Genomic DNA, 27246 nt, shown 5'->3' on the forward strand with positions numbered 1-27246 from the left:
AGTAGGAACCATGTGAAATGCACCCTCAGCCAAGACTCAGAGCCCTCCATGGCAGACCATGGCTTTCCTCGCTGCTCCTCTCTGATACACCATTCGAGCTGTACCACACAGCGACTTTCCAGATCTTTCCATGGAGGATCCAGGCACTTACCTTAGAGGCTCTCAGTAACCACTTTCTCTCTACTCATAACACCTCCCTCAGCAGTCAAATAGCAGTCAGCACCCAGCACACAGAACTGAATCAGGACACCCACACTTTCTACCCATAAGCCTGTGCTATGTTTCATGAAACACCTATATAGGCCACTTTATTCAGCTTCCAGTTCAGAGGTCTCACCCTGAAGAAAGCCTTCCATAATAACCTTCTTCAGACTCCAACACCCAACATAAACTATCTATCCCCTCACCCCTGATCTTTTTTTTTTTTTTTTTTTTTTTTTGTTTTTTTGTTTTTTTGTTTTTTGGGCCACACCCGGTGACGCTCAGGGGTTACTCCTGGCTATGCGCTCAGAAGTTGCTCCTGGCTTGGGGGACCATATGGGACGCCGGGGGATCGAACCGAGGTCCGTCCGAGGCTAGCACAGGCAAGGCAGGCACCTTACCTTTAGCGCCACCGCCCGGCCCCCCTGATCTTTTTTTACCTCCTAAAATAATTTTCCAATTTTACATATGATCTGTTTATTCTCCTTTTCCTCTCAGAGAGACTTTAAATAAGGTAGAATTATATCCTTCCTAGTTCAACTGTGTATCAGTAGACCCATCAGCCTTTCAAAAACTACATTCAAAAATATGCTGCTGGGGGCCAGCGAGGTGGCGCTAAAGGTAAGGTGTCTGCCTTGCAAGTGCTAGAAGGAAAGGACCGCAGTTCGATCCCCGGGCGCCCCATATGGTCCCCCCAAGCCAGGGGCAATTTCTGAGCACTTAGCCAGAAGTAACCCCTGAGCATCAAACGGGTGTGGCCCGAAAAACCAAAAAAAAAAAAAAAAAAAAAAGAAAAATATGCTGCTGGGGTGGAGAGGGGACAGAGGTTATGGCTGACCCTGACTCCTGATTCACATCCTGGTACTGCATTTGGTTCACCTGAGCACCACCAGGAGTAAGCCCTAAATACCATGTGCCCATTCCCAATAATATATTATTTTCAGAAGTTATTAAAAAAAAATAGCTGCTAACCAAATGAATCAATGTTCAGACTGGTAGTAGGAACTTGGCAAGTCAGAAAATTAGCCATTTCTTTTTTTACTAAGTAAAATTTTCTAATACATAGTTTTCATGTTCCACGCCTCCCTGAAATTCTAGAATAATGATGATCTCAGAGTCATTTACATCTGAAGGGCGCGCTTCAGCACTAAAGAATTAGACTGTGCTTGCCTTTTAAGAGGCAAAAACAGACCCTAGGAAGGAATTGCCTATTACTGGATTAAAACAAACTCAGACAACATGTTCAAACTCAGAGTTAGGTAGGTGTGAAACCAAGCTAAATTTGCTAACAGCCTTAGAATCACATTTCCAGAATCCATGGACAGGGAAATGTGGTAATATTCTCTTCTTTTCCTTCCAATCAGCCCTGAATTGCTGGCAGGGACGCTAAGCAAATAATTGCATAACTTTGTGAAAGCATCATGTTTCAACACTCTTGTCCAAAACACAAGGTGAGTCAATGTCTGTTAGTCCTTCCACGTGAGGCCCCGGGAACCGTGGACTCCCCATTCTCACTCACCACAGCAACAAAAGCACTAGCCTAGCCGAGTACCTGTAGCCAAACAAAGAGGGGTACTTACTTCGTCAAATGTTTCACCAAAATGTCCAACATCTCTTTATTCTTCTCAGGCAGCTTGTGGACCAAGAAATGGATAGCGTTCACACGAGACTCCGGACTGCCGCTTTCTTGAAAGCACCAAAAAAGAAGAGCCAAGAATCAGTGCATAAAAGGATCCCTCAGGTCCCTCCAAATCAACCGTGACAACAGCTCATCTGTTTCCAGTCTTCCAAGGGAAGTTGGATATATTCTGTCAATTTGAAAAGGATAATGGAAGAGTTTACCTTTCCCTCTCTCCCTACCAGCTCCAAATCAGGAGACTTTAGGGTCTCTACCCTGGGCTGTGTGTAGGCCAGTCCCCACTGTGTGCACCTCTTAGAACTAGATACATTTAGGATTTCAGTTAAATTTGAGAATGATGCACCAGGAGGTTTATAGAGGTCACAGCTGGTACTCAGCGTTCACCAGGGCCACATGTGGTGGTGCTCAGGACACCATGCGGGGGACCAAGATCAAGCCCAAGGTCTCATACATTATAGTGTATGAGTGTGGAGGGAAACAGGTAATCTGGACAATATGTTTGATCCTTTAATTTTTTTCCTGGCCAAAAAAGGTAAGCAGTCAAAAGAGACAACAGACTAAAGAAAATGGAGATCTAGCCAGATAGGCAACTGTGATCCTTTACCTGGCCCAGGTGGATAGCGGGAAGACCAGAGTTCTCACAAGGGGACAGGGAACCTTGCTGAAGAGGGGCAGACCACAGAGGAGGCCTGCTGAGCCCAGTGAGGGCAGGGCCAGAAGTCATATTGTGGACCAGGACCACAGAGAGGACAGGACAACCAATGCTGTGCACAGGTAGAGAAAAAGATGAAGACAACATGGGGAATGGACTGAGAACCATCCACTTCTTTACTTTTACTGACTAGGATTCTGTGATTTACAACATTGTCAATGATGGTCTCCAGGCACAAAATTTTCTAAACTACACTGGTCACCAGTGTACCCACCTTCCTCCCTTTGCCTTTCATGTCCCCTACAAAAACTCAACTTTGTGTATCAGTTCTCAATCCTCCCATTATGTCTGGTCCATCTGGCCCTTGGCTGATACCTGGTATCTTTAATCCTCATACATGAAAGTGATCATTCTGTATCTATCCCTTTCTTTCTGACTGGCTTCCCTCAGCCTGATATCCTCTAGTTCAATCCACGTTGCTGCAAATGGCTAGATTTTGTTCTTAGCATAGTATCCCCTTGTGTGTTTTTATTACAACTTCTGGATGGCACTTCCTTATTTGTCTTGGGCATTTGGGTTGTTTCCATATCTTGGCAATGAACAGTACTGCATATTTCCTCTCGAAGGAACATTTTTGTATCTGGCATAACCAATTTGCAGAATTATATGTTGGGCATTAACCAAAAAAAAAAAATCTGTGATAGCTCAACATACATCTTCCTTCCTTAAGGGAACTCACAGAAAGCACCCTACAACTGCACCCAGGTTTCTATTATGGCACCCCCACCCTAAAATCTTTCCAATGGCGTCCAGGAGGTATTACCCACTTTGGGAAACCAGGATCTACAGACTTCAGTTTTAATCTAGAATCATAGCCAAGTTAATGCTTTGCCAAATCAATGCCAGAGAAAATGAGAAGCAATAAAAGTAAGACATTTTTGATTTAGAGTATTGTTTTCCAATATGAAATCACAACAGGAACTTAGAAAAAAATTAAAATAAAGAATATCAAACCCATGCAGATGATGACTTAGGAAAGGAATGTTGTATTTAAAATAGTGAAAGTTCTTAAAATTTTTGAATGGAAAGCTTCTTCTAATTCATGTATAATCCTCTTTCTCCAAAAAGATCCTTTTAGTACTTGGGTATTATGTTCTCAAAAAACGCAAGCACGAGAAATTGTTCCCCACCCTCTATGGATGATTTGTTTCCTAAAAATAAGCAGTAAAAATCTGTTTTGGAAAGCTGGGGCCAAACCATTCGCTTCCTTTCTCATATTCCCCTACCTTCCCCCACCATTCCCACTGCTTTAAATCACGCCCACCCACTTTTTCCAAGTCTGTTCTCTTCCGCTCTTCTTCAAAACAAACATTTTTCAATGAGACTTTTTAAAGGCTACTTCAAAAAAAAAAATACTTCAGTTCAGTGAGGCTTCTTTACTGCTCTGCTTGACTTTGCATGACCACTTTCAAGTGGCTGCAAAATAGCAACAACTTCAAGGCACTCGGAAAAACATCTCAAGTAAATCACTTTTAGTTGATGATGCTACATTGCATTTTTATGGGGAAAATGGAAAAAAAGAATTATAGGCATGATTTTTGAAATCTTGGATCTGAACAAATCATAGCACCAAATTCCTGAAATATGTCAGAGAATCAGGCATCTACTGTAAATGATTTTAGATTGTGAGATGTTGACCACAGTTTAATGCTGAGCCAAATAATAAAGACTAAGGAAGATACAGTCCTAACTCAACCAAAGATACTGACAGAGAAGTATAAAATTCAATACTTAAGATGTCATAATACTAGCATCTTAGTTTGTTTTTGAGGGTGACAGGGTATGTCATAACACTTAGGGTGCTCAGGGCTTATTCCTCACTCCGCACTCAGGGATCACCCCTGGTAGGCTCAGGCCAAAAGGAAATCCAGGGATCAATACTGTCATATTAAGGAAAGCAGCCAACATCCCACAAGGGACGAGGCTCTCTGGTCAACAGATGTAGAAAATTCTCGCATTTTTGTGGCAAACATTATCTACAGGAGTGGAATTCATTCTCAATTCCTCTCTTCAGACCTAGACTCCCTCCTATGGGGGCTTACTAAATAGGGTAGGTGGTATATTCTGTGCAGGTAAAACCCCTGGGTGCTGAACCCTGTAATAGCCCCTCTGTCTTTCATCATCAGGGAAGACTCAGGTCTTGGGTTTGGGATTTGGCTTCACAACTTAGTTAACTTGAATACGGGAGACAATACTCTGACGAGTTCCTGTTCCGTGGTAGAGATGTTCCATGTGATACTATACTGGACACTCAGGTTTTAGTTGTCCTCTTCGGCATCAGTCGGACCTTAGTCCAGTGAGAATGAATGTGTTGGTTGGGCCCAGTGTGATCTATCAAGGATCCAGAGCTGAAGGCCATGCTCAAATGCAGTTAAGGACATAACTCAATAGCACAAAAACACAGGAGGCGTCAATGGCCTGAGTAAATTACAGGTTTAGTAATCAATGTCTATAAGCTAGCTATTAACCCAAAACAAAGGTGCTCCCCTATCTTCCTCTTTCATTTAAATCTCTTTGATATGTAAAACCCACCTGGATAGGTATTCTCTTATAATATCCCTTCTACTTTCATCCAAATTTCTTTCAATGTGAAACCATTTCCAGTCTGATACTCTTTCCATACCTGCTAAATCTCCTCAATTCTGCAAATTATAATGTTCCATGTTCCACTGAGGTCAGATCAGGTCATTATTATAGATTTTATGGTCTTGTGAAAGGTCTGTGTACTGGTCATACCCTTACCTGACTAGCATGCAGGAGGCATGAATAAATAAATATTGGTATCTGGGATCTTCTCAGAGTGGGGTTGGGAAGCCTCTCCCAGTCCCCCTGGTCTGCCAGAAGACCCATCAGTCCTACACACATGCCATATCCTTCAGCATATAAATGGCCCAGCTTCACGACTAATCCCAAAGAGACATAACTGAATAACTGAATAACTCCCGTAGCGTAACACTTCCAATTTTCACAGTATTGACAGCCCAGTAGGAGCACAATAAATTAGATGAGAAAGTTGTATAGAAGCCCGCCAAGCAAAATGAGCAGAAACGATACCACAGAAGCTCAGGAAACCCTCAAAGGCTTTAATAACACAACTTTTAGATATAACAATGATCGCAAAATGATATTTACTGTTCTATTATCTGATAATTCAATTTCCCATTTTATTGTAATAAGCAATATTAAGTGCATTTGGTTGTGCCTGCTAAGGGAGCTGGCTTGGGGGACAACACTAGGGACACAGGTGGAAAAAAAACTGACACTGGAGGTGGAACTGTGCTTGAACAATGAACACCTGAAACATTGTATTAAAGACCACTTTATAAACCATAGTGTATAAAGGTAAAAAAAAAAAAAAAAAGGTATTTTTTAAATAAATGTTGAAAAATGGGCTAGAAAGATAGTATAGCAGATAGAGATCTTGTCTTGCACACAGCTGACCTAAATTCAATCCCATACAGCCCTGAGTGCTGAGTCAAAATAGCCCTTAACACAGTTGGGTAAGGCCCAAAAATAAAACAAAAAAAGGAAATAGATGAACGACTATATTAATTAACATTTTCTGAAGTGATTATTATTTGAACACGGATTGTAATAATACACTCTTAAAAATTTTTTTTTTGGTTTTTGGGCCACACCCAGTGACGCTCAGAGGTAAATAACTCCTGACTATGCACTCAAAAATCACTTCCGGCTTGGGGACCATATGGGATGCTGAGGGATCGAACCACGGTCCATCCTGGGTCGGCAGCATGCAAGGCAAATGCCCTACCTCTGTGCCATCATTCCGGCCCCAATACACTCTTAAATTTTTATGTGAAAATGTCAAAACCACTAGCAATACGGGGGCCTATGGGTAAAGGTATGGGATGCATGTATGAAGGGAAATCAACACTGGTGGTGCGAATGGCCCTAATTCACTATCACTATGTATCTTAAATACAACTGTAAAAGACTTTTAAATCACATTGTTCTCAATAAAAAATTATAAAAATAAAATCAGTACATATACACAATTACCCTTGAAATTGCAGCGTCTCTACATACTTACTGGCTGGTATGATGAAATCTCCATGTAACTCGTAGGTCATAAGAGGTTCTGGTAGACTCCTGAGAGAGAGAGAAAGATAGAGAGAATGCAAATGCACAGTTACCCATATATCCAGACACATCACCACTCTGCACATTATTCACTAAAGAAATCAAGCATGCCTTTCTTAAGCTCAAATGTAAAACTTCCCTAAGGAATATTTTTACATACCAAAAAGAGACATAAATCAAATGAATTATTAAGTGTTTCCTGCATAGAGCACTATAGAAGGCTAAGTAGTCACAAATTTCTAACAGATCTAAGCACAGAGAAGCTGACATCAGTCTTGGAAAGCACCTAGTTTCACACATCAGAGATTATATAAAAAAATTTTCTCTCATAGAATCATGATTTTAAAATCAATACTCAAACCAAAAGCAATGTATAGGTTTGAAAATCTTCTCTAGGTATTAATTGAAGGTGGCACAAAGAACACGATTAAAAGATTCAGAAACGTCAATAAAATCTTCCCAAACTATCTCATTATAAAAATGAGATTTATCGTTGACTTATGCCTACAAAATGAGTTAAAAAGATATATAAAATAAAATGATGTCAACTCTAAAGACTATTTTAATTTTCCAAAAACAGATCATACAAACAGTAGTCTGTTTTATCCTGTGGTCAACAGAACGTTATATATAGTTCTATCTATTCTTATACACAGCTTAAGTTCTACAACACTAAATTTCCAAACTTCTGAAGGACCTAACACACAGACGAATAGCAATCTGAATCTGTATAGCCCTTCTTCATAAAAGTTCTTATGAAGAACTTAAATTACAAATCCAGAAATTTGTCTTTCAAAACTTAAAGACCAAAGATTCACATTCTCCTCACTCCCCAAAAATAACTTTTAAATATATGCAAAGTCAAGAAAAATGCCAGGCATAACAGAAGCTCTTTTATACACTACCGACAATTTTTAATGAAATAAATATACAGGAATCAAGAGTTGGGAGATGGCTTAGAGGGCTGGAATACATGGTCTGTATGTGGAATGCCCAGGTTCTGGGCTCAGAGCCACAGGGACCCCAAGTACTGCAAGGTGCAACCCAAGCACCTCTCTGGCTCCATCCTACAATAGCCTCCCAAAAGGACTTTTTTTCTTTTTTTGCTTTCTGGGCCACACCCAGTGATGCTCAGGGGTTACTTGGAAGACTATATGGGATGCCTGGGGATCAAACCATGGTCTGTCCTAGATTTGCGTGTGCAAGGCAAACACCCTACCACCTGTGCCACCACTGTGGCCCCGCGGATTTATTTTTAAAAAGAAAACATACTGGGGGCCAAAGCAATATCACAGTGGGTAGGGCAAATTTGCCTTACACGTGGCCAACCCAGGTTTTATCCCTCAGCATCCCATATGATCTCCTGTGCCTGCCAGTTGTCATTTCTGAGCATAGAGCCAGGAATAACTTGAGTGCTGCTGGATGTGGTCCAAAACTTAAACAAAACAAAAACAAAGAAAGCATACTTTTGATCCTATACAGAAGAAATGATCATAAATACAAACTGGTATGCTGCAGGCCAGGGGATGCCTAGGGATGAGGGAAAGAGAAGGATATGAAAGGAATACCCATGGGCACAGGGAAGATATAGGGTTGAAGTGTTGGCCAGATTCGAACTTGACTCTGTGTTGTCTTCACAAGACAAACCCATGTCAAAGCATCAACTTGTATACTCCAAATACGAGTCTATAAATTAAACTCCGACAAAATCCTTCCTTACCCCCCACACACACACACAAAGGCACACAAAAATAGGACAGCCCGTTTGCCACCCTGGACACATCCACAGAAACTACAAGCAGTGCAGAAGAAAAGTTCATTTTCCCCTCGGTCCCTATTCTCCTTCACTTCCACCAGGCCAGGAAAGGTTGAGTCAGCCCAAAAGAAGACAAAGAGGGTGCAAGCCAATAGTCAGCCTCAGGGGCTCAAAAATCCAAACAGGTATAAAGAAGGAGCCCAACTGAAAGAGAAGTGCTAAGAAGGAGAGAAACAGAAGCTTCCCAAAACCAGAGCCGGCCTGTGCATGGAGAAGTATTAATTTTCACTACAGGAGCCCTAAGCAAGATGCTCCTCATTACTGCCCCCACTGGCTCTCTGCTCTTTGCCATCCATGGGGCTGGGAATGAAAGTCCAAATATCCGCCTACGCTGGCATCTTTTGTCCACGTCACGAACTAAAAATGTCCTTGAGGCAACATCCTTTTTCTACAAGAAGCCACCAAACAGCCCCTCCATCCTGAGAAAAACTGAAAAATGGAAGATGTCACTGGGGACCAGGGACAGTGTGGGGACAGGAGACCTGGGCTGAGCTTCTAGAAGGAGTGAGAAGGGTCCAGGGAGGTGCCTCGTGTATCCACAGCTCCCATGAATCCTTTTCTTGTTCTTCCCTTTTGCATTTCAAGGGAAGGGCTTATCTATTTGCTTCCTCCCACCCAAAAGGTGGTTGAATTGTTGCACCAAGACAAATTGAAAGGCATTCAAACAGCATTGGCACAGATGTAACAATTGGTGGCTCTATCCCACTGATGCCCAAGAGAACAGAGCTGGAATTTCAGGCCCCAAAGGCAGGTTCCAAACCTGCCAAACCAGAGAGTCCCAAACTGTCATGTCTGCAGCCTCTTGTTTGTTTTTCCTCCAGTTGGGGTCATACCTGCTGGCAGGACTCAGAAGAACTCTTGTGGTGTGGGTGATGAAGCCAGGTTAGCCACATGCAAGGAAGCCACCTGCCTTCACCCTTGTGCTATGGCTCTTGCCCCAAACTTTTCAGGGAAGCCAAAAAAAAAAAAAAAAAAAATATATATATATATATATACACACACATATATAAAAATATATATTTATATTTTATATGTGTGTATATGTATATATATATATATATAATTCTGCTCCTTAAAATCGACCTGGGCCACACCAACAAACAGAAAGTGCCACCACAGGGACATGAGGCCCCAGCACAGAGCCACTGACCCCTCCACTGTTTCCGTTCCTTTAGGGTGACAGCACCCTCCTTGACTTAGGGCCATCAGTCCCTGTGCTACCTCCAGAACTCAAAAAATACCCAGCTTGGGCAGCACTGTGTTACCAAAGTACTGGTAAGAGATTACCTGGCTTTCTCCTACTCGGAGTCTCACCACCAAAGTATCCACAAAATCAATTCTCAGCATCACAATGGCTACAGGGGCTAAAAATACTGAGGAAGGTGGAGAGGGGAGAGGTGGGAAAACAGCTTTCCAATCTTCCTAAGGCACTGCCATTTCCAAATAATCACCTCAGCGCTTTATGTAGTGAGAATATCAACGCTGTTAGGAGCAAAGTCACATCTGGTTCCAGAGGCAATGCTTGCCAGAAAATGGAATTAGGTGAGATGAAGTGAGGCACTGAGTGAAAAGGGCAGAAAGGCAACAGGAGACCAAGGGTGATAGTAGGTTTGCTTCTGAGGACTCAAGAACCATAATGATGAGGCTGGAGAGATAATGCAGAAGGGAAAGTGCTTGTCTCGCTCACAACTGGTCCAAGGCCAATCCCAGTACCACATGTGGTCCCTTAAGTACAGCCAGCAGTGATTCCTGAGTGCAGAGCCAAGAGTAACCCCTGAGCACTACCTAATGTGGCCTCCAAATATTTTCTATAGGGAACCCCCCCCAAATAGTCAAAGAATCTGGATACAATTTTAACAGATGCTCAGAAAAGCCATCAATGCTGGGGGTCTCTTAAAGCTGGGCCAACAACAGAACTGAAGCTTTGCACAGGCAAGACCAGTGCACTGCCCACTGAGAAATCTTCCTGGCCCCAATTTCTTTTCAAAAAACTTTCATGTGACTGCTTAAATTTAGGTACAGAGCTGGAATCTGTTACAGGTGAGAGAGCCAAACTGTCCATTCTTGCAACCTATTACTAAGTTGCTCACCTCAAATACTGTTTCAGGGCACTTGTTATTGTCTTCACTTCCCAGTCTACGGAATTCTCCAGGTCCACCTCATTACATGTCTTCACATCTAGTCAGCGAGAAAAAAAAGCAATGAAAATGGAGAATACTCTAGAGCCCTCGTGACTGACTTACAGAGCATTCACATTTCATTATTTCATTTCAGAAGCTCTTAACACATTCTTTTTCTTACCATTTTATTTTTTTAATGCATTGACTTGAAGGGGAAAAAGAATTTGGGGCACACTCAGCATTGCTCAGGATTTACTCCTACTCTGTGCTCAGGATCAATCCTGGTAGTGTTCAGGGTGACTCACTCATAGGGGGTGCCTGGGATGGAACCCTTCAAGCCCCATTACTTTCTCTCCAGTCCAGTTTCTATTTTTCCAGGGGCCAAATCACAAATATTTAATTCTCTAATTTCTTACTTAAAAAAATCCTATACAATTTCTTATAATGTATGTGCCACCCCTATTACCAGATATTTCTCATACAACTCAAAAAAATTTGTAATGAGGATCCCATTGAAAGAGAATGAGGGCTGAGCTGGGATCAGAAAAACTGGGTATTGTGTCCAGTTAGTTCTGACATCTCCAATGAAATCATCAAGAGTATCTTCTACTACAAGGCCCACCCTTCGGTCATGCTCAGAAAGCTGACACTTTCCTTGTTAGTTCACCACTGCCCTGCCACACTGTACCAGGGGGAGCGGGCAGGGCCCTAGTGCAAAGGCACCATCACAATGACATGTGAGCACAAAAGAGATTCATTCTGTCCCCACACTTCCAACATCTAGATGCATGTCCTGAAATGCCTACTAATGACTGTTCCTTCCATGAACCCCTGAAAAGAGCTAGTAAGTTCTACAGGAAAAGGACATGGGGATGGAAGGGAAAGGCGGGGAGGAGAGGAAGAGGAGAGAGAGGAAAGAGAGAAGCTGAGGAAGAGGCACCTTTGGCTGCAATCAGAGGAGAAAACAGTAGGACCAAGCCAGTCTCTGGGTGCATATAGGCATCTCTCACAGAGGCCGGGCCACCTCACCCAGCTGTGGCTTGGCAAAAGGAATGAGTGGCAGAGACAGGGGCCTGGGCTCAAAACCAGGATACCCCAAGTCCCACACAAGTTTAGGGTCAAACCCATCTTGACTTCAAAGCCCCATCTGCACGTGGAAGAAGCCTCGATGCTTTGGACTTGGAGCATCAAAGCAATCTGGAACGAGACAGACTTGCCAAAATGACAACACAAGTAACCAAGGGCTGAGCTGAGTCACGAAGGGAACCGATGGCAGCAGAAATGGGTGTTACCTAACCATCTACACGGGCAAGCCTGGTTCTCTCTATACACACACACACACACACACACATATGCATACACATACACATACACATATATACACACAGACACAAACTCACAAATACACATACTCAGAAAAAAAGAAAAGGCCAGGATTTCATTTCTCCTTCATGCCAGCATGGTGTTTCCATCAGGATCCCCTCCAAAACCATTTTTTAAAAACTCGAGTCGTTTGGTATTTTATTGTTCTTTATACTAGTATCTGTCTACCATATTCCTGTTTCCCTTTGAAAAGCACTAAAAAAGAGGTGAGAGGGGTCTCTGTGAAGGGGTGATGGGATGAGCATGCATGATCCTTCTGTCACTTAAGCTGCTCAGAACTCAGGGATCAGAAGGAAGAAGGAAGCTCTTGGCAGACTTGGGAGGATCCAGTCTGCAGGAAGGGCTGGTTATTTCCCAGCCACAAGATCTCACAGAGTGATTCCTCCGATAACTCTAGAGTCTGGAGGCTTTTTAAAGCCCTTCCAGGGCTCTTGATTACAGAAAATGACAGCAACGCGCAATAAAATACAACAATGGCAATTGACACTGATTACATTTTGATCAGTTCCTACAATTCAGAACTCATTTGTTACTCAGCTTGTCAGACAAGCCCCAGATACACTCCAGAAATCAAATTAAGCACCCTGATTAAAGGTGCAATCCTTTATCACTAGGACGAAATAATTCTGCTAGAAAGGCACTGCCAACCAATTACTCCAGTAACTGAATATTCTCTCTCATTAAATCAATTATTTAAATCTCATTTTAACATACAAGTCAGATAATGTTTTCAATCAACTTGCTACCAGGAAAATGGGGGGGGGGGGGAGATCACCATTTTAAAATCCAGAAGGCTTCTAAAGAGAATCTTATATTTTTAGCTTTCTGCCAAATTATCAGTCTATATTTTGAGAATCATATTCTTTCTATGGAAAAATAAACCATCCTTTGAATTCATGGAATTACAAGTAGCTGTCATAGCAGAAGTGAATGACTACACTACTAATCCTCTATTAAATTTTTACTGTTTTCAAATAACTCAATCATTTCCACAGTTCTTTATGATCAGCTGTGTACCCTGGGACAGGAGAAATTGTTGGCAACTTATTTGGAATCCAAACTTATGTCTTAAAAACTTGGATCAGAAAGTATATATTGGGGCCGGAGAGATAGCACAGCAGTAAGGCATTTGCCTTAGACACAGAAGAATGGTTCGAATCCCGGCATCCTATAGGGTCCCCCGAGCCTGCCAGGAGCGATTTCTGAGCATGGAGCCAGGAGTAACCCCTGAGCGCAGCTGGGTGTGACCAAAAAAAAAAAGTGTATATTATACAACTAAAACTTTGCTCAAAAGTCCATAGTCATGATTAGTTAGAAATAAAAATTAATACGTACTTGTGCAATGATTTTTCTTTTTTTGCAGTAAGGTTTTTTAACTTAAGTTACCCTTTCCATAATCATACAACCCAGAGGTTTTTTGTTTGTTTGTTTGTTTTTGGATCACACTCGCCAGTGCTAAGGGGTAAGTTACTCCTGGCTCTGCACTCAGAAATCGCTCCTGGCAGGCACAGGGGACCATATAGGATGTCGGGATTCAAACCTCCACCCATCCTGGATCAACTGCGTGCAAGCAAATGCTCTACTGCTGTGCTATCTCTCCAGACCCCAGACTTATTTTTTAATGGATATTTTCAACCCAGTTAAAATGCAATGAGCAGTGCCCCCACTGAACATTGACCTGGACCCTGTCAAGAACATGAGTGTTGGCATGAGTTTTGGAAAGATGCTTTATTTGGGGAGGGCTAAGGCAAGGGTTGGCCACCAGCCTGCAGTGCTCAGGTCCTACCTCCTGGATCTTTACTCAGGAATGAAACCTCGCAGTGTTCAGAGGATTGGCCTTCATGCTGGGGATCAAAGTAGGGCTGGCCACGGTGCCCGCCATAAGGCATGTGCCCTACTTCCTATACACTCTAACCTCACGGAAATATGCTTTTATTCTAAAAGCATAATTTCTTGAGCCACAGTGATTAAATGGTGTGCTGGAGACAGTTGACTGACATCTAATCTACCTTACCCAGGCCAGACTATGATGGGCCACAAGCTGAATGAAAAACAATGACTCCCCATTCAGAGAACATTCTATGATGGAGGGCCATAAGTATTTATTGTTGGCAGTAGGAAGGAGAATGGGAATGTGTGAAGGGGCAGGGAAAGAAGAACACAAACATTTGTTGTGAATTTATTGGGGCAGAGGAATTCCCAAAGTGGAGTGAGGGAGCTTGGGGCCACAGCAGTGACCTGGGCACACTGTAGTTCAACACCAGGACCCAAGGACACAGCAGCCACCAGTGCTATTAGTGTTTGCAGGAGCAACTTGGTGCCAGCACTGAATGAGAGTTACACTAATCCCTGTACTGGCCCTGGCCCTGTTATGTTTTGGGAAGATGTATCCACAAAAGGCAACAAGCAGGCACTGGACAACAGCACAGCGGGGGGGGGGGGGGGGGGGGAATTTGCCTTGCATGTGGCCAATCTGGGCTCGCTCCCTGGCATTTCATAGGGTCCCCTGAGCCTGACAGGAGTAATTTCTGAGCAGAGAGCCAAGAGAAATTCCTGATCACCACTGGTGTGGCCCAAAAAGCAATTAATAAAGAGGCAAGCAGGCATCCCTCAGCAAGCACCAGAGACTGTAACTTGGGCACTGAAAGAATAATTAGAGTATTTTTAACTGCTTAAAAACATTTTTATGCAAAATTGGACATGTGGAAAATTTTATCAAATAAATCAATAGCTCTCAAGAACTACAGGGAACCAGGAAAATGGATTCTGTCAACAGAAAAGACAAAATGACCCTGGGATTTTTTTTTCCTCAAATACTTTAAAATGGAGTAATTTGGGACTGAAGAGATAGCATGGAGGTAGGGCATTTGCCTTGTATGCAGAAGGACAGTGGTTTGAATCCCAGCATCCAATTTGGTCCCCTGAGCCTGCCAGGAGCAATTTCTGAGCATAGAGCCAGGGATAACCCTTGAGTGCTGCTGGGTCTGACCCAAAAACCAAAAAAAAAAAAATTTTTTTGAGTAATCTTTTTTTACTGATGCAAAGAAAACTGCAGTATAAACAATATGTGCTTCGGAAAATAAAAAAGTCAAACTTGACAAAACTAGATTAACTGGATTAACTTTTTGCTTAAAAAAAATTCAGGGCCAGAGTAACAGCACAGTAGCTGAAATGGGTTTGATCCCTGGTATCCCACATGGTCCCGAGCCACCAAGAGTGATGCCAAAGTACAGAGCCAGGTGTAACCCCTAAGCACCGCATGATATACTCTGAAAACCCAAAAAATAAAACTAAAATTAAATTAAAATTAAAAACACATATATCATTGGCAGTGCAGTAAGAGTAGAGAAAGGACCACTAGAACAATGATAGCTGGAACTGATCACTCTCTGGACAAGAACTGGGTATTGAACAAAAATGTGCACAGTACCCCTTCATTCACAATAGTGAAAACCAGTGTCTAAAAGGAAAAACGAAAAGGGGGAGAGAAGGCGGGGAGGGAGTAAAATGCCTGTCAGAGGGTTGGAGGGAAACTGGGAACATTGGTGATGGTGGAAAACGTTCATATAGGAACAAGGGTAGTGAATATTGTAAGACTAAAAGTCAATATGAACAAATTTGTAACCACAGTGTTTAAATAAAAGGAAAAAATTAACTATAACAAACATAAAACATTGAAGAATAACAGATGAATAAGATTATCAGAATTAAGAGAGGATGACATCATTTATGTTGAAAGAGCGAAGTTTAAAATCCAGAAGAGAGGCCAGAGCAATAGCACAGTGGTAGGGCATTTGCCTTACATGCAGCTGACCCAGGATGAACCTGGGTTTGATCCCCAGCATCCCATATGATCCCCCAAGCCAGGAGCAATTTCTGAGTGCATAGCCAGGAGTAACCCGAGTTGTCATCAGTGTGGCCCAAAAATCAAAAATAAAATAAAATAAAATCAGGGAGTGCGGGATGGAGAGGGCCCTTGAGTGAAAGAGTGAAAGAGCACAGGACTTGCCCAAGTCTTATCCCTGAAACTGAACTCAGCACCCATGTCCCGCCACTCCATTACTGGTGGGGACCAGTGATCCTGGAGCACCAGGAGGAGCAGCTCAACTGAGCACCATAGGGCGTGACTCCGATAAGGAAAAATCTATTAGGGACAGAGACAGAGTCCAGAGATGAAGGTGCTTGCGTTGCACATACTCAACCCCTGTTCAATGTCAGTAATCACATAGGGTCTCCTAATCACCACCAGAAGTGATCCTCAAATATATAGATGAGTAAGCCCTGAGCACAGCCAGGCATAGCCCATATACCAAAAAAGAAAGGAGACAGTCTGTTAGACTCTCATTTCTTTCTCTGTGGAATCTGTAACTTCTAAATGAGGTGGCTGTGTGATGAACAAAGTCAGTCAAGGATCACTTTACGCAAGAGTTGAAAGTATGGACAGAACTGTTCAGAAACTCAGACATCTTTCCAGGGGAAGAATTATAATCTCAAACTGAACACTTCTGAATCAAAAGTGAAAGCAGTGGAGGTACCTAAGGAAGTCTTGAATATGTATGGAAATAAAGCGACTCCATATTCAAGCTTCAAGTTTGAGCTGGTGACCTACAATAAGACCATCTAGCTATTAATCCAAAACAAAGGCATTCCCCCAACTTTCTCCTTCCTTTAAACTTATACCTTTGATATATAAAAGCCCACATGGAATTTACTCTCCTCTCCTCCACCTGGTGAATTGGTACTGATTTAATAAAGACAAGTCAATTTTGGCTTGGTGTGCAAGGAGACCATGAGGCGAGAAGCAAACTGACTCCATGACTCTTTCATGACTGGCTTGGCTTATTAATTCTTTGTGGCTACCCTGCTTCTTCAGACCCATCTGCCTCAAGGTGAAAATATTGCATATGGGGTGATTTCACCATGTTGGAATTGACCTACATTGTTGGCAAGAAAATAGCAGTCATGTTGACAGACATCAAAATTCTATGACTTGAAAAATCTTAAATTCATACTAGTAATTTATAGAGATATTAACAAAGCAAAGTCTATTATGTGACCTCCCTGGTCCCAGAAATGAATGATAGATTTCATCAGGATTCAGAAAGTTGCAAACTCGAACTGATGCCTCCCTCGCCTCTCATTTCCTGCAGGACAATCGAATAGCAGTTCCTCTGCTGACCACTTACACAGGGCTTTGCCACCTTTGTGTCCTCTTCTCTAGTCTGAGTATCATGGGAAGGGAAAGACCAGATCGTGAATTTCTGGACAGCTCCTCTATTTCCAAAACTTTGCAAGTTCCAGGCTATATACTGCATAGCATCTCCTCCCAAGAGCAGGGAGGTGTGAGGGTATCTCTGAGATGAACACATGACTGTCATGACTTAGCACTGTGACTTAGCACCAACAGCTGTGCTCATGAGTGTCCACAGATTTGTGGTACTGAGTCTCGAGCTGGGGTCAACCACATGCAAAGCAAATGCCTTGGGGCCGGAGAGATAGCACAGCAGCGTTTGCCTTGCAAGCAGCTAATCCAGGACTAAGGTGGTTGGTTTGAATCCTGGCGTCCCATAGGGTCCCCTGTGCCTGCCAGGAGCTATTTCTGAGCAGATAGCCAGGAGTAACCCCTGAGCACTGCTGGGTGTGGCCCAAAAACAAAACAAAACAAACAAAAAAAAAAAAATCAAGTGCTTTACCCACTGTGTCCTGAGAATAAAAATTAAGTCAGCTAAACACTTTGAGGTGAGTTTTCAAATCCCTTTTCTGAAATTGTATGGCTTCTTCTCTGTTCCTATAAAAAAACTGTTTTCAATGACCCCGTGGGCAGGATGTATTTGAGGAGGAACATGCATCTAGTATTTTCTAAGTTGCATGCATGTGCCAATAAAGCTCTTCCGGGACCTGTCTCCCATTCCCATAACAAGAACAACAAAAGAAAGAAAGAACCCTGCAGGGTGACCCTGGAGATACCCATGCAATCAGACCTTCAGAACACAGAATTGGAAATTCCAGCACTTGTGTCATGCGCCAATGAATGGACTGTGGGGCCCAGCACAGGGCTCTGTCAGTGAACAGAGTGGTGCTTGGGGCTCAGCTTTAACCAAAGCAACCACTGCTGCCCCACAAAGTCTCCGGGGCCCCAAGAAATTCTTCCGGCTGCTACCACGCTGCTCCCACCAGCAATCTGAGCTGATTCGATCTAAAAACCACTAATGGGCAGAAGGAAACTCCAGGCTGCCAAAATCAGCCCTGTTTCACCAGAAAAGGAGGCAAACAGCCTTTGAAAGACTTAAGAGTCTTCTTAAAACTCTCCAACTGATGTTGAGCTTTTATTTCCTGTGGCTCTGGGCTTTAAAGAGGTAAGGTAGGGTTGCTGCTTATTAAACCCTCAATTCTAGTGCAGCTAAAGAGGCAATCCCGCCTGGAAGGAGTTGTTTCATTTCATTCACCCAGGTTTGTTTCCTTTAATGAATTTCCCACCACCATGATGCAAACAGGTTGGTTTAGATGCATCAGGTGTTCCCAGGGTATCATTATAAACTGGTTCCTTTGAGTGAGAGTGGATGAGTAGATATTCCTCTGACTTGGGTCTCCAGCCTGAGGAGCTCATGACTTCTCCCAAGGAGACGCATCCAAGACAGTGAGATAGTCTCAGAAACATCCCTGGGTGAGGGACCAAATTCATGGTCTATGTGAACACACAGATGGGGCACTCGTGGCTCAGGAGAAGGGTCTGGTGTCAGTTATACCCACAGCCTGCACGATCAACAATGGCCTGGGCCCACACTGCCAAAGACAGGGGATGAAGGGACAGGAGAAACAAGCATGTCCCAGTGCTCTGATGCAGGAAGCCATGAGAACCCAGGGCCTGGCTGTGTTTGTGGACAGAAAACAAGCATGAGTGAAAGGGAGAGAGAAGGAGAGAGAGGGAGGGAGGGAGAAACAAGAAAAAGGAAGGAGAGAGAGTGAAAGAGAAAAGAAGAGAAGAGGGGCCAGAGAGATAGCATAGCGGCGTTTGCCTTGCAAGCAGCCAACCCATGACCTAAGGTGGTTGGTTCAAATTCCGGCGTCCCATATGGTCCCCAGTGCCTGCCAGGAGCTATTTCTGAGCAGATAGCCAGGAGTAACCCCTGAGCACCAGCGGGTGTGGCCCCCCCCAAAAAAAAGGGAAAGGAAAAGAAGAGAGAGAGAGGGAGGGAGGAAGAAAGAAAGAGAGGGAGAGAGGAAGAGAGAAAGAAGAGGAAAAGAATGGGAGGGAGGAAGAGGGAATAGGAGAGAAAGAGAGGATGGGAGAGAGACCTGTGCAGGGCCAAACTTCTACTCTCTGTCCAGCTCAGGGAGCACTGTCTGGGCAGCAGCACCCAAGGAGTGTTTCCCAGGGACACTGACTGGGAGTATTAAATATCAAGTAGTGAGTCAACAAACATCAACAAATAACACATGAAAATGATGAGAAAAGAGTCATACCCATTAACATACTCAGAAGTCTCTGGACCTTTGAACTCACCCCCACAACTCTGTACAATCCTTGGTCGTTTATACCTAAGGGAAGAGACAAGAGGTCAGACCAAGACACAGACAACACATTTCACAAGTTTAGTGTCCACACTCAGACCCACCAGGGGCCTGAGTCAAATAAAACAAAAACAAAAGCAAGAACTGACACCAATGTGGGTTTTTATGCAGTTTGGTTTTCGTGAATTGTGCCTTGAAAGGTAAAAAATCTCCTGGAACAGTGTCCCAGGAGGCTGAGGTACCAAATCCATGTCCATGTAGTCAGCCAGACACACTCCAGTGCACCAGTGTCCCTGCACACGTGCCTGAGTTTCAGGTCTGAAACTTGCTTCTTGGCATTTTTCTTGAAGTTTGAGCCTTTTAAAAGTAATTTTGGGGGGCCAAAGCAGTGGCGCAGCAGTAGGGGGCATGCCTTACATGTGGTTGACCTAGGACGGACCACAGTTCAATCCCCCGGTGTCCCATATGATTCCCCAAGCCATGAGCGACTTCTGAGCACAGAGCCAGGAGTTCTGCATCACTGGGTGTGACCCAAAAACCAAAAACAAACAAACAAAAAAAGTAATCTGGTAATTACTGTCCCACCCCCCAAAAAATAACCCAACGACAAAACATGTTCAATGGATTTTTTTTTTTAAGACCACTGAAACACACTTAAAACAGGACAGAACCATTTCTGGCTTTTGCAAAGGCTGCTGATGAAGGGAGTGAGAAAGGACATTGAAACCTTGCAAAGCTGCTGGATTCATCCTCCTTGCAGACCTGAAAGTAAAGCAGGCCTTGAGCAGGAAGACAAGAAGCAAAGAGAAGAAACTGTATTATCAAAGATCGTTCTGTTCTGTTGGGGAAAACACGGGCTTGTTTGGTTTCTGATTTACATAGACCAGCTGTAAAGAGTCCTTTGGGCGACAATCAAGAAACATGGGGTCCCATTAAATTTATGTCAGAAGACTTTAAAGTGGTGTTTCCAAGTAGTGCACAGCAGGGAAGGAAAGAGGTTCATCGTACAGCTGAGAAAAACAAGGCCTGAGACAACCAGGGCAAAGTCCTTTTGTCAGGGAGGCTGAACAGAAGAACATGAGAGTTCACTGGGCCACCCCTTTTATCTTTGATAGAAAATGCTCAGAAAAGAAAAAAAAAGGACCCCCCCAACCATATTTTTATTATCTTTATTTCAAAAAAGCCTAGCAAATACAGTAGGGAAAGCACTTGCTTTGCACATGGTGGACCAAGGTTCAATCCCGGCACCTCAGAGGGTCCCCTGAACCCTGCCAGGAGTGATTCCTAAATGCAAAGCCAAGAGTTAGTAAGCCCTGAGCACTACAGGAGTTTGGCCCAAAAACAAATAAACAAACAAACAAAAAAGCACAAGAACTTTCTACTGGCTGTTTATTCCCTGCAGCATTAATGCAGACGCTGGCATGACTTGTATGAGGGGATGTCTCTAGTGTCCCCCAAATTTCCAAACAAAAAACACAAATGGGTCACTACTAAGACCAGGGATTCTGTCCCAGCATGGGGTGACAGGAAGTACATCAGACATGGTCCACAGAAGGATGACAGTCAGAGCCAAGCCGGTGAGCATGAAGAAGAACACCACCTCTGCCAGGCACACTAGCACCACACTCTGGGTTAGGGAGGCAGCAAGAAGGTCCAAACCCCAAACCCCAAAACCACCCATGGTAAGGGTCTGCATTAGCACCACTGGGATCCTGCATTCCCTTCACAAAAATGAGTGTTCTTGGGTGGAGAGATAACATTTGCCTTGCATACAGAAGGATGGTGGTTTGAATCCTGGCATCCTATATGGTCCCCTGAGCCTGCCAAGGGCAATTTCTGAGCATAGAGTCAGGAGTAGCCCCTGAGCACTGCCGGGTATGACCCAAAGACAAAAATAAACAAACAAAAAAATGAGTGTTGTTGTTATTATTTTATTATATTTTTTGGTCTTTTATTTTCATTTGGGTTGAGGGCCACACCCAGTGATGCTCAGTGTCTGACTCACACTCAGTAATTTCTCCTAGCAGTGAACAGGGGACCATATGGGATGCTGGGGTCAAACCCGAGTTGGTTGTGTGTAAAAAAAAAAACCCATGTACTGCTTTTCCTAAGTAAGCAGTTGGATGGGTCTCATCCATGTAACTGTGTCCTGAGGAGATGGAGAGGCCGAACATTGAGCAAAAGCCAGGGTTCGATTCCCAGCACCTCCTAGTCCCCAGGCATCCCTGGGCACATCCTTGGAGGCCCCTAACACCAATGGAGTGACCCAGGTGTCCCCAGTTCTTCATGGCCTAAACCGCACCGTGCCCTCAAGCCCTCATGCTGAACCAAGGGTGCAGTTTTGCCAAAACTGGAACCTCCTAAGAACTACTCAGGAACCCACCAACGAAGAAGAGATTAGCACCCAGACCCTTGGAGAGGGGGAGACAGATGAAGACACAGAGAAAAGATGAATCAGCAGAGGAGGACAGGGCCACAGAACCAAAGTCTCACACAAGGGCAGCTGTAGGCAGAGAAAGTGGCTCCTTCCTCAAGGGTCTCCACCAAGCCCCAGAATGCGGAGTACAGAGGCTGGGAACATTTGCACCTGGGTGAGTTTCTGCAGAAATCTAGAGGATACGAGTAGCTAGTTACACCCTCCCTGACGGCAAAGGAGGGGGGGGGGGCGGGTTAGTGCAAAATAAAGCATGGGATGGGAAGGAGGAATGCAGAGAAGACTCAGAAACACTAAGTTAAAACAGGCACCTGCTGCCATAGCAGAGCCAAGCCACAGCCTGCAAGCCAGACTTAGAGTTTCCAATGCAGTGGTGTGACTCTCCAACTCTGCAGGAAACCCTGGATTGTTTGACCTTGAAGCCTGCAAGACCTCGCCTGCAAGTAGTCATACCAGGCACCTCTCTGAAAAGTGCCTCACATAAGAAATAGATGGAGAAATAAGGATGTCCCCGCTTAAATAATCATCACCCTGTAGTGGTAATTATTATCAGATAATTGATCAAATTCAAACTCATCAACCTGAGAGGAAGAGTTAATTGCTGATGCATAATGAAGGAGGGGACAGAGGAGGAAAAACTGCTTTCCCACTTGGTTCTCCCTGCAGCACCTTTAAATCAACCTACCCAGGCCTCAGAGCTTCTGTTTCTGCTCTCAGTTAGTTTTAAAAAGCTCTGGCCTGGACAACTGGGACACACTTTTCATCTTGGGACACATTTGTGATATAAAGAGAACAAACACACCTTTATCAAGACTCAGTCCTTGGGGACTGGAACGATAGCACAGCAGGTAGGGTGTTTGCCTTGCACGTGGCTGACCCGGGTTCAATCCCCAGAGTCCCATATTGTCCCCAGAGTCCCATATTGTCCCCTAAGCCTACCAAAGTAACCCAAGTGCCATGCGTGGGGGGGGGGGGGAGAGAGGGAGAGGGGGAGGGGGAGAGAGAGGGAGCCAGAGCCCAGCCAATGTGCCCAGTCCTGTGAGCATGTTCTCAGTGCTCAGAAATGAGCAACTGACAATGCACAGGAGTTCCAGGGACAAATGTGCATCCAGTCCAGACGTTGATGGTGAATTGCTGCTACTCTATTGATCCTTACACGACACGACAAACAGAATCACAGCATGTCACTATTACAGGATGAAAGGGAACTGACTAAACAGCCAGAGTGCAATGAATATGGGGTGGAGGCGGGGATGACTATCGGGTGAAATACAGTAAGCAGGGAGAGGAAAGCAGGAGATAGAGGGAAGAAGGAACTGGAAACAGATGAGAAGAAAACTAAGCTAAAATGGAATCATCTTTAATTTCCTGACAATTTCACTAAAGATGACCATATCTGAGTGCCAGGGAAGAATGACTGATTTGAAGACTTGGGGCAAAGATTAAAAGAAAGGGCCAGAGTGATAGCACACTTGGCTATCATGCAGACAACTAGAGTTCAATCCCTGGCATCCTCTATGGTCCCTTGAACCTGACAGGAATGACTTCTGAGCACAAAGCCAGAAGTGATCTCTGAGTACCACCAGTGTGTGCCTCCGCCCACCAAAAAAAAAAAAAAGAGAGAGCAAGAGGGGAGCAATCAACCCAGTTTCTCTACCTGGTAGCTCAGCATTGCAGTGTTATATGTGGTCCTCTACACCAGTTTCTTAAACTGTGGATCACATTAAATTTGGTCAGAAATTTCCAACTGGACAATGGCCAAAAACTAAGCCAATGTCAGCATGTACAACCAGTGATCGAAGGAACACAAACTACACAGGCATCAATGCTGTTCACTCAAGCTCAAATACAGAATGGGTCTGGGGCATTTCTGGCAGCACCCACCCAGGATTGCATTTCTTGGGTAATAAAAAGGGGAGATCACAAATGGAAAAAAATGAGCCTCTCTCTATAGGTGATATGCATTTAACAAACAATAAATTGATGAATAAACTAAATAAAGCATAATAAGCTAGTGCTTCATAACAAAAGAGATGCAAAATGTCACTCAAAAGAGAAGAGAGAGGGCCCGGAGAGATAGCACAGCGGCGTTTGCCTCGCAAGCAGCCGATCCAGGACCAAAGGTGATTGGTTCAAATCCCGGTGTCCCATATGGTCCCCCGTGCCTGCCAGGAGCTATTTCTGAGCAGACAGCCAAGAGTAACCCCTGAGCACTGCCGGGTGTGGCCCAAAAACCAAAAAAAAAAAAAAAAAGAGAGAGAGAAGAGAGAAATGAAAAAGATTAAAGATGTGTTCCGTCACAAAATGTGATTCCTAATGGCAACCGGTCCCCATAAGAGTTATGCAGGCATCTAAGTCTCAGAAATAAAAAATGAAAAAAAAAAAAAAAAAACAGGTCTAGCTCCTCTATTAGGCTCTGACAGGAGACAATGGCACAACTCTTCCCGGTAGTCTGGCCCAGGCTGAAAACTCTGCCGCCTTCCCGGATTGGGGACAGGTAGATAGACTCTCCTTTTGGCCTGAAGCACAGCAGCCTGAAGTCAAGCCTCACTCCTCCAAAGGAACAGGTCCACAGTTTAACCTTGTCAAACTACCAAGCCACCAAATTTATTCTAGATTTAGAGATTCTGGACCATGTGGCCAGCCAGACACCTCCAAATTTCATAGTAGTGTCAATTCAACAGGCTCACAACAAATCTGATGGACGAGTTACATAGAAGACCATCGGGGCCGGAGAGATAGCATGGAGGTAAAGCATTTGCCTTGCATGCAGAAGGTCAGTGGTTCAAATCCTGGCATCCCATATAGTCCCCAGTGTCTGCCAAGAACGATTTCTGAGCATAGAGCTAGGAGTAACCCCTGAGCGCTGCCAGGTGTGACCCCCCCCCCAAAAAAAAAGACCAGCATGCTCAATGAGCCTCGACAGTAATACAAAAGGCTCAACTAGAAATAACCATACTTCAGTCAATCCTCAGGCAGAGACTTTCAGAATGCCATTGAGAGATAGAACAATTATTACAAACTGACCCTTATTGATCTAAGTTTTGATCATTTCATTTGCCTTTGGATTGTAACAAACAATATGAAGTACATCTGTCTGTGCCTATAAGGAGGCAGGCTGGGGTGGTGGGTGGGAAACTGATGACACTGGTGAAGGGAAAGTCACATTGGTGGTGGATTAAAGTTTAAATGTTTCATGCCTGAACAACAGTATTATGAACAAATTTGAAAATTATGGTGTCATAATACAAAAAGAATTTTTTTTTCTTTTTGGTTTTTGGGCCACACACAGTGGTGCTCAGGCAGGGGTTACTCCTGACTCTGCAATCAGAAATCGTTCCTGGCAGGCTCAGGGGACCATATGGGATGCTGGAAATCGAGCCCAGGTCTGTCCAGGTTGGCCACGTGCAAGATAAATACCTTATCACTGTGCGATCATTCTGGCACCCAAAAAAGAATTTTTTAAATGAAATACCAAATTCCACAGCCTAGAAACTAAAACTAATCCAGCTCTTACCTGGCTGCCAGAGGAGTGCTTGACATGCAATGGGGTGGATCGTCAGGACTTGGAAGAATGGGACGGTGTGTTAGTACGTGTACATGCTGACAACAGGGGTGAAAGGTCCCACATTCCTGAGGCCAACATCATGTAATACAACTTGTCACAATGACTAAAACACGGTTTACAGATCACACCCGCATTGTAAAGACAAATTCCTCTGGCAATGCCATCTCATGCATCAAGAAAAAAAATAGAGGAGTCATCTTTCTCAATGTTTTCTAGTGTGTATCTTACACACAATTACAAACAACTAACCCTGAAGGAATCTTGAAAATTAAAGGAAGAAAGCAATGTAAGTAAAAACAAGAAATACCAAGCAGCCAGGTAAAACATAACATGCAAGCAAAGAGACTAGATAAATCAATGAGTTGGCTTGTGAATATAGTTACAGGTCAAAGGTGAAAAAAAAATTTTGTTTTTTTTTTTTTTTGGTTTTTGGTTTTTGGGCATACCCGACAGCGCTCAGGGGTTACTCCTGGCTCCACGCTCAGAAACCACTCCTGGCAGGCACGGGAGACCATATGGGATGCCGAGATTCAAACCAATGGCCTTCTGCATGAAACACCTTACTTCCATGCTATCTCTCCGGCCCCATCAAAGGTGAATTTAAAAATAATGCAATTTCTGTCTATACACTTAGACCCTCAGGAAGTGGCACATCTAATATCTGTAGACCTACACATTAAGCTACCCACTGCTCTGGGTTTTATCAAAATAAAAACATCCATACCCTGACATCCCTCCAAGACACTGGGCAATTCACAAACTTTGAAAGTTTCTGTGAAATAAAAACAACTCACGTTTACATGAAGAGTTTCAAATGTAAGTACTTAGCATCAAAAATAATTCCCTGTTTCAGGGAATTATAGCACAACTTCAGAAATATATTCTATTATAAAATTGCAGAATTCTTAAACTATTTTTAACACACCCACTGTGTTGATGACGACAAAACAGCAGGGTATGAGGTGATTTCAAGCAATAAAATTGTCATGAGATTTGAGCTACCCAAACTAAGAGAGGAAACACTTTCAACCTTCAGGTTTCAGTCCCTTCACTTGAGTGGAAATCAAAGCATGCCTGGGAAGCAGGCGTGGGTGAAAGCTAAAGAGATTAGCTATTGACAGGTAATGTCAGTCCTGTTACACTGTGTCTGTCCCTCCCAGACCCATAGCTCTCTCCTGGACTTCTCTGTGTGTCTCAGAAACCATGCTGTACTTGGCCAAGAGCTCCAGGTCAGCTGCATAGTCCCCTTCTGGCCAGCTACAGGCTGCCACACTGGCTCCCTCCCTGCCCAGACAAAGCCCTGCTCACATCACCACCAGCTTCCATGAACAAGCTCAAATGTAGCTGGCCCCTCAAGTAACCAGTGCCCTCCTACATGGGACATCTAGAATGTAAATACTCAAGCATCTCCCATGTAGCATTCAGAAACAGGAAAGGATTCGGGAAGCTTGTTAGCTGAGAAAATGTCACCTTCCTAAGTGAGAAAACAGAATCAAACTCAAGCTAAAACACTGACTCTTCTTTGTTCCCTCCAATGCCTCAAGGGACCTCACTGCCATTTTCTAGTTCTTCAGTTCAGGGCCACTGTGGAATCGGAGAATCTACCAATGGTGGTGAGCAGCATAGATAATCTTTATTTCTGGTTTTGCATTGAGGTCTCACCTAACAGTGCTCAGGGCTTAATCCTGGCTCAGAGCTTGGGGATCACACCTGACATGCTCAGGGGACCATCTGTAGTGCTTGGAATCAAACATGGTCAC

General features: G+C 43.8%; 1 protein-coding gene across 1 annotated transcript in view; it reads right to left on the reverse strand.

Moving 5' to 3' along the window:
* Positions 1 to 27246, reverse strand: part of ARHGAP10 (Rho GTPase activating protein 10) — a 212455-nt gene that overhangs the window by 69285 nt on the left and 115924 nt on the right. The window contains exons 14-17 of the mRNA XM_049770194.1: positions 19437 to 19511; positions 10560 to 10647; positions 6604 to 6662; positions 1782 to 1887 (exon numbers count right to left, since the gene is read on the reverse strand). Coding sequence (XP_049626151.1) covers positions 1782 to 1887; positions 6604 to 6662; positions 10560 to 10647; positions 19437 to 19511 — 328 coding nt within the window. The remainder of the gene's footprint in view (positions 1 to 1781; positions 1888 to 6603; positions 6663 to 10559; positions 10648 to 19436; positions 19512 to 27246) is intronic.

Source organism: Suncus etruscus, chromosome 3, assembly GCF_024139225.1.
Source record: "Suncus etruscus isolate mSunEtr1 chromosome 3, mSunEtr1.pri.cur, whole genome shotgun sequence".
NCBI classification, from domain to species: domain Eukaryota; kingdom Metazoa; phylum Chordata; class Mammalia; order Eulipotyphla; family Soricidae; genus Suncus; species Suncus etruscus.